Source organism: Orycteropus afer, unplaced genomic scaffold (assembly GCF_000298275.1).
Source record: "Orycteropus afer afer isolate SDZICR_OR568_19922 unplaced genomic scaffold, OryAfe1.0 scaffold00017, whole genome shotgun sequence".
NCBI classification, from domain to species: Eukaryota; Metazoa; Chordata; class Mammalia; order Tubulidentata; family Orycteropodidae; genus Orycteropus; species Orycteropus afer.
In genome coordinates this window covers 9,587,537-9,596,290 of record NW_006921604.1, presented here as the reverse complement: position 1 = coordinate 9,596,290, position 8,754 = coordinate 9,587,537, and the positions used below count along the sequence as shown (strand labels likewise).

The 8,754-nt window shown below is 35.8% G+C and overlaps 1 protein-coding gene across 1 annotated transcript in view; it reads left to right on the top strand.

Annotated features, from left to right (window-relative positions):
* Window positions 1–709: 709 nt before the first annotated feature.
* TSGA10 (testis specific 10) overlaps window positions 710–8,754 on the top strand; it is a 149,325-nt gene continuing 141,280 nt past the window's right edge. The window contains exons 1-5 of the mRNA XM_007959465.2: window positions 710–760; window positions 1,154–1,309; window positions 5,085–5,255; window positions 5,347–5,424; window positions 8,178–8,329. Of these exons, the coding sequence (XP_007957656.1) occupies window positions 710–760; window positions 1,154–1,309; window positions 5,085–5,255; window positions 5,347–5,424; window positions 8,178–8,329 (608 nt within the window). The remainder of the gene's footprint in view (window positions 761–1,153; window positions 1,310–5,084; window positions 5,256–5,346; window positions 5,425–8,177; window positions 8,330–8,754) is intronic.

Here is an 8,754-nt window from a genome sequence, read left to right as displayed (position 1 = left end):
TCTTGCTTCCTAAAATGAATTAGGGAGGAGTCCATCTTTTCCTATGTTTTGGAATACTTTGAGTAGGATTGGTATCAGGTCTTCTCTGAATGTTTTGTAGAATTCTCCAGTAAAACCGTCTGGGCCAGGACTTTTTTTAGTTGGTAATTTTTTGATGACCTTTTCAATTTCTTCTTCTGTTATGGGCCTGTTAATGAACAGAACTTAAACACTGTGAACAGATGCTTTAATAGTAGCATGTGCGTTTTTCTAAAGCAAATTAATTCCATTTCTACAGCTTGTACTAGGTCTTTGGACGTACCTGGCATCTCTAATATTTCCTTACCATTTTCTCTTCAAAATTACTGAATAAATTTAGGGGCACTTAAAGTGAAATAAATGCATAGCATATCCAATAATGTTGGGGAAAAAAAGTATCTAGCTGCTTTTTAAAGTATTGATGAATTATTTTGAAACTTTAATATTCTTAAATACCAAATTGAGGTATTTTTAATACCAATTTTAATAATTATGTTTGTTTCGTGCTTTCATTTAGAAAATGATGCTATAGTTTATCTTGAAATAATGGCCTAATTTTTTCCTCCTTGGCAAGATAATTTTAGAGACTGAAAAAGCACAAAATAAATCTCCTTCCAGACTTGATTCCTTTGTCAAGACTTTAGAAGCAGACAGAGATTACTACAAGAGTGAAGCTCAAAATTTGAGAAAGATGATTAGAAGTAGATCTAAAAGCCCAAGACGCCCATCTCCATCTTCCCGGGTAGGTTTTGGAAATTTATAGATATTTTTGAAACTGTTTGCTCGAACCTTGACTTCTATTTTTGGTTTACCTAATCTGAAAAAAATTCAGTTTAAATTTAGCTTGAACTGCTATATCAAAGAGGCTGGGCAACAGAGATCTTTTTGATAGTGCAGTGGACCACAGATGTTGGTTCTTTATCCCAGGCGTTAGTAATAATTGCAAGTTGATCAGACAGATGTGGAGGAATTTGAGATGAGGCTCTTTAAAAGAGAGATATTTTGGGACTCTTTTTCCATCACTTCCTCTTATGATTGTGCTCACATTTACTTAAGTTGAGATTGTGTACTGCCATCAGTTTGCTAATACCACATGTCAAATAAGAATTTTTAATTTCTTATATAATAATTGTAGGGTGCAAACTGTGATGTAGAGCTTTTGAAGACAACAAGAGATCGTGAAGAACTTAAATGCATGCTGGAAAAATATGAGCGTCATTTGGCAGAAATTCAGGGTAATGTCAAGGTTCTCACATCTGAGAGAGACAAGACCTTTCTTCTTTATGAACAGGTAAACATATTTTTCGGGAGCTCTGATAGCATAGTGGCTAAGACACTTGCCTGCTAACCAGACGGCTGGCGGTTCAAACCCACCAGCCACTCCTCGGAAGGAAGGTTGGGCAATCCTACTTTCGTAGTGATACTGCCTCGGAAACCCAAGGAGGGGTCGCTATGAGTCGGGTTTGACTCGACGGCACATAACAACAACAACAACAAACATATTTTTTAAATAAACAAAATACACAACTAATAACATTCAATTCTAGAGATAATGGAATTATTCTTAAGTTCTATAAGAATGCTGAAATCTGCCAGTCAAGTTAATGTAAAATTTGGGAATTACATTCATTTTTAAGAAATTCTTAATGAAATGTTACGTATTTTCCAGAATATTATGTTGACTGATAAGTGTATATGGACATGCACATTTATGTTCTCCCAGTATTTAAAAATATAAATGCATAACCACTGATTTTTAGAATAACAAATGGAGGAAGTGTTAAATGATAGGATATGGTGAATTCAAGGTGTAAAGATTAGGATTTGGAGGTAAAATAATACCAGCACATCACTTTGAAATACTGTGAATCACTTTAGGAAATGCCCTGTAATAATTTGCTTAATTTAGAAGAATTATTAGTTTATCTATATTTTCTACCTTAAGATTTTATAGCCCTTGTAGTGATCATCTCGGAAACTCAAGGAAGGGTCACTGTAAGTTGGATTCGACTCAACGGCAGTGAGTTTGTTTTGTTTTTTTTTGATTAATCAAATAGCTTTGTTATCTGATAAATGTTAAATCCCAGAGACAACCAACATAATTTCTTTTAAAAATATTAAATTTTATTATTACGTACAGTTATGTGGTTCTTTAAATGAAGACAAAATATTTAAATGCTCAGGAACTTAATCCAGCCTATGTTTATGTTACCTACTATATGTAGGGTTCTGAGTTTGCTGCTCTAGGGTATAGAGAAAATTATAAGATGCAGACCCTGTTTTCTGTAAGTTTGTAATTTAGTTGGGGAGATAAAGGATATTCTCTTGTATTTATTTTTTGTTAGTGTTCTAGAAGATATGGAAGAAGTAAAAGAAGTGGGCATTTTTAGTTATGGTGATCAAGTAAATCTTTGCTTCAAGGAGTTTGAGGGTTGAAGGATGAATGGGATTTCTCTTACCCCTAAAAGGACTAGCAGGGACTTTCCAGGCTAAAGGAACAGTACAAGGCAAAGGATAGAAGCAGGAAAATCAATAGATTGTTAGGTAGATTAATTTAAGACTAGAATAGAAGGTTTGTATCAGTGGAGTAAAGGGGAGCTAAGTCTTGAAAGGTAGATTACCTGGAGCAAGAGTTTACAAACTTCTTCTATAAAGAGCTAGATAATTAATTGTCAGCTCTACAGCCCATATGGTCTCTACCACAGTTGTTCAACTCTGCTGTTGTAGCATGAAAACAGCCATAGAAGGTACATAAGTTAATGTAGATATGCTACCATAAACCATTATTTAAGGACACTGAGACTTTCATTTCATATAATTTTTATATGTCATGAAATATTCTTCTTTTGATTTTCCTCCAGCAGTTTGGAAATGTATAAACCATTCTTAACTCATAAGCATACTAAAATAGGTAGCAGACTTGATGTGGCCTCTGAGCTGTATGCAGCTTGTTCACTGCTGGGTTAAATGGTAGCAGTCATTCAATGGATCTTATAAGGACTTTACCCTTTGCCCTATAATTAATGGGCAAGCAATTTTTTTTTTTTTTTTAAGCAGGAGAAATACGAACAAAATATTTTTACAGTATTAACCTGGTGGCAATCTAATATCTCTTACATGATTTTTCTATATTTTCTCCTTGTGTAACTTAATCTCTCCTTTGGGGAGATTGTAGAAGGAGACCCTATGGACAATGAAACTCTTTAGGAGGCTGTTATGGTAGTCCACACATGTGGTATTAAGAAACTGAGCTAGGGTATTATCAGTGGAAATAAAGATCAGGACAGGTGCTAAAAACGGGAAGACTTGACAAGATCTGATTTTAGAAGGAAAGAAGGGAGGGATGGAAATAACTGAAATTCTGTCTCAGGTGATTGAGAGAATTGTGATAGTAGAAGAAGAAAAAGGAAAATTACTGCTAGTTTGAGGGGAATGTTGTTAGTTTGGTTTTTGGAGTAAGATGACGGTGGTACATTTGGGTAGTAATTGCTACTAAACCAAAACCAAACCAGACTCATGGCCATCAAGTCAATTCTGATCGTAGTGACCTTATAGGACAGGGTGGAACTGCCCCATAGGATTTCCAAGGCTATAAATATTTGCAGGAGCAGAGACTGTCTTATATTTCTCCTGTGGAGCAGCTGATGGGTTTGAACCACAGATCTTTTGGTTGACAACCTAGTGCTTTAATCACAGCACCTTCTAATTGCCATTAGGCATTAAGAAATGTGGGACTAGCAAGGGGAGAGCAAGAAAGGAATATGTAGATTTAGAAGTCATTGCTAAGGGGTGAGTTTTGAGGTTTAATTATGGATAAGGTCTTTGCATGAGAGTGATGGAGGTTAACACCAGTCTACACTATAGTGAAGGACTAGTTTATACTAGAGTGAGAGAATGGGTGCTTAAGAACTGTTGACAATTGGTACAGAGAGTAAACCAAACCCACTGCCATCGAGTGGATTTCAATTCATAGCAATCCCCATTAAGTTTCTGAGGCTGTGTGCATCTTTATGGAAATAGATTGCCTCATCTTCCTCCCATGCAGAAGCTAGTGGGTTTAAACCTCGGACCCTCTTGTTAGCAAACAAAGCTTTACCCACTATGTCAGATGATGGTACTTAAAAAAAAAAAAAATTCACAGGAAGAAGAGATATAGGGTGGAAATGGGGCATAAGGATTGAGTGACAATTTTTCAAGCTATAGGTATCCTATATGAGGATGAAGTTCGAGAAGAAAGCTAGTAAAGAGGGCTCCACTTCAAGGTGAGAGTTATTAAGTATAACTGAGTTAGGAAGATCTTAGAAAACACAATAGGAGTTGGGGTCCAGGGTTCTGGTGAAAGCTTAGCTATGAAAACTGGAAATAATATGTCTTCCTCTTAGACTTGGGGACAGGTTGAATAGGCAGCCACCAAAATTGAGAGGAAGGAAGATAAGGAGACTTCTATAGTACAATAGGATATGAAATCATACAGATGTGGAATAGATTTGGCACTTGAGGATGATGGTTCAGCAGGTTTGTGCAGAGGATGTTTGGTTATCAGTATGGATTGGCAAGCTTTTCTATCAAAGTAAAAGTAGCCAGCACATGGAAAGATGCCATACATATTTTTATATAGAGAGAGGGGAACATTATGATAATATTCATTAAACCAGGATTCTGCCTGAATTGTGCTGAATTCAAATGACACCATAAAACAGACAAATGTGTACACTATGTTATTTCTTAGGAAATAATTAAAAATTTTGTTTTGGTTAAATAGTAACATATAACAAAAGTATCTGACAGTTCAACAGTCTTTACATGTATAGTTGTAAAAACAATTTCTCTTATAATGACTTCCTCCAAATTAATTTTTTTTTTTAAATTTTGGCAAAGATATTGTAAATCAAACTTGTATAAACTCATTTTTATTTGCATGTATAAACTCATTTGTTAAAATAAAAATTACACCATTACCCTGTTGCATGCATATGAATGTAGATTTGTATTTTAACTGGTTAGATATAAAATTGTCTGTTTTAAAACTTGTTAAAGCAGGATATATCTGTGTATTTATTTAATAGGCACAGGAAGAAATTGCCCGTCTTCGACGAGAAATGATGAAAAGCTGTAAGTCGCCTAAATCAACAACAGCGCATGCTATTCTTCGGCGGGTAGAGACAGAAAGAGATGTTGCCTTCACTGATTTACGAAGAATGACCACAGAACGAGATAGTCTGAGGGAAAGGCTAAAGGTTTGAAAGTTATTTTATCTGTATGAACGTATGTGAGACACATATGCAGGGAAATTAAAGATACTTTATTTTGTTTTTATGTTTTAAACAGATTGCTCAAGAGACGGCATTTAATGAGAAAGCCCACTTGGAACAAAGGATAGAGGAGCTGGAGTGTACAGTTCATAACGTAAAGACACATCAGTTTTGCACTTTTGGCTATAAACTATTAATGGTTTATTCTTTCTCCTTTTTCTGTGTTCAAAAAAGTTCTTTTATTTTTTCAGAGGTAAAATACTGTGTATGATTTGTAGTCCTAAAATATATACCAAAAAAAAAAAAACCCACTGCCATCGAGTAGATTCTGACTCATAGCGACCCCTCCTTGGGTTGTTAAGGCGTTATTTCTACAGAAGTAGATTGCCCAGTCTTCCTTCCGAGGAGTGGCTGGTGGGTTTGAACCACCAACCTTCTGGTTAGCAGTCAAATGCCTTAGGCAATATGCCACCAGAGCTCCCATAAAATATATAAGATGGTATATATGGTATAATTTATCAATTTTTCACTTGTGTATTTCCTTCTGAAAATGTGACTAAATTCTTTTTTATGTTAGGTTGCAAAAATGTTTTTTTTTTTCAAATTTGGAATTTAAGAGAATTTAGCAATTTTCTCATCTCCCTATTTCATATAATATTGTCAAATATGGGGAAAATGACTTATTCTACCTAAGAAAAGGATAGGGCAGAGAAATTATGATGAAATAAAAATTAATGAAAAAGTATATTTGATTTACCAGTCAAAGAGTTGAGATGTTATGAAAATACATTTGAGATACTATGAAATATATACAGAATTAAAGGAATTTTACTTTCTGTTACCAAATTTAATTGAATAATTTTATAAATTCATTTGTAATATGTTGTTATGAATTTTTAAAAAATGCAGCAGACAGGAGCAAAACAGTAATCTCACTTTTTATGTGTAGTTTTTTAATGTTGGGAAAACAAAGAAGGAATCCTTTTGTTAATAGTCGAATTGAACCAGATTGAAAAATGTAGACTGTAAGTTTTATAGAAAAACTATTCAGGGGCTTGTTCTTGTTGCTAAAACCTCTCTGGGTTTTACGTGGGCGATATATTGAATGATGTGGGAAACATCAAAAGAAGATGGAAGGAATACACAGAGTCATTGTACCAAAAAGAAGTGGTTGATGTTCCTCCATTTCAGGAGGTGACATATGATGAAGAACCAATGATATTGAAGGAAAAAGTCGAAGCTGGACTGAAGGAACTGGCAAAAAACAGCCTCCAGGAATTGATAGGATACCCATTGAGATGTTCAACAAACGGATGGTGCACTGGAGGTACTCACTTAGCTATGCCAAGGGATTTGGAAGACAGCTACTTGGCCAACTGACTGGAAGAGATCCATATTTGTACCCATTCCAAAGAAAGGTGATCCCAGAGAATATGGAAATTATTGAACAATATCATTGATACCACATGCAAATAAAATCTTACTGAAGATAATTCAAAAATGGTTGCAGCAGTATGTTGACCAGGAACTTCCAGAAATGCAAGCTGGATTCAAAAGAGGATGTGGAACAAGGGATATCATCACAGATACAGTGTACGTTCTACATTTTTCTATGTGTATCACGTAGAGATCAGATCTTGGCTGTAAGCAAAGGATACCAGAAAGATGTTTACTTGTGTTTTATTGACTATGCAAAAGTATTCGATTGTGTGCATAATAACAAATTATGGGTAGCATTGAGAAGAATGGGCATTCCAGGATACTTAATTGTACTCATGAGGAACTTGTACATAGACCAGGAGGCTGTCATTCAAACAGAACAAGGGGATACTGCATGGTTTAAAATCAGGAAGGGAGTGCATCAGGGTTGTATCCTTTCACCATACTTCACCATACTTATTCAGTCTGTATACTGAGCAAATAATCCGAGAAGCTGGACTATATGAAGAAGAATGTGGTATCAGGATTGGAGGAAGACTCATTAACAACCTGCAGTACACAGATGACACAACTTTGCTTGCTGAAAGTGAGAATGATTTGAAGCCCTTATTGATGAAGATTGTAGACTACAGTCTACAGTATGAATTACACCTCAATATAAAGAAAACAAAAATCCTTACAAATGGACCAATAAGCAGCATCATGATAGGTGGAGAAAAGATTGAAGTTGTTGAAGATTTCATATTATTTGGTTCCACAGTCAACACCAGTGGAACCAGCAGTCAAGACATCAGATGACGTATTGCATTGGGCAAACCTGCTGCAAAAGACCTCTTTCAAGTGCTGAAGAGCAAAGATACCTCCTTGAAGACTAAGGTGTGTCTGACTCAAGCCATGGTATTTTCAAGTGCCTCATATGCATGCATGTGAGAGCTGGACAATGAATAAAGAAGACTGAAGAAGAATTGATGCTTTTGAGTTGTGGTGTTGGTGAGGAATACCAAAAGTACCATGGACTGCTAAAAGAATTAACAAATCTGTCCTGGAGTAAGTGCAGCTGGAATGCTCCTTGGAAGCAAGAATGGCCGCTTTGGTCATGTTGTAAGAAGAGACCATTCCCTGGAGAAGGATTTCATGCTTGGTAAAGTGGAGGGTCAACAAAGGAGAGGAAGGCCCTCGAGAAGATGGATTGATACAAAGGCTGCAACGATGGGCTCAGGTATAGCAAGGATTGTGGGGCTGGCACAGGAACAGGCAGTGTTTCGTTCTGTTGTACGTAGGGTCGCTATGAGTGAGAGATGACTTGACGGCACCTAACAGTAACAAAATCTGTCCCAGGGTTGAGGTCTTACCCAGTCTTTTCATCATGTAAATCATGCCACAGTTTGTACAAAGTGGTATGTCTCTTTTGAAAGATTAAGGCTTTTTTTTAGTGATGACAGTAACTTTGTCATTTTACTTGTATAGCTTGATGATGAACGTATGGAGCAAATGTCAAATATGACTTTAATGAAGGACACCATAACCACTGTGGAAAAAGAAATGAAATCCCTAGCAAGAAAGGCAATGGATACAGAAAGTGAACTTGGCAGGCAAAAAGCAGAGAATAATTCTTTGAGGTAAACTAAATTACCTTTAAATCACTAATAGTTTAGTAGGTCTACTTTTTTTTGATAGTGCTTTTTATAATGAAAATCAAGTTATTTGTTGACTTTAATTTCTGAGGTGATTATTACAAAACAGTTATAGGAACTTGAGTACATATTAAATGATTTCCCCAAGATCAATCACAGACAAGTAATGCCACACTTAACTAGGAATCAGATTTCTAGCTATCTTTATCTTATATTTGCAAAAAGCCTCAGTGTTTAACAGAAATAGCTTTTAACAGCCCGTGTGGATACCAAGCTTTCAGTGTCCTTCTGGGCACAGAGCATATGTGACTTTAGTATTTAATTTACCTTTGTAAGTTTAAATTCTGTTCTGGGATTTGAACAGCATAAGAAGGCTCAAAGCACAGGTTTGATAGTAAAGTTGACTTAGA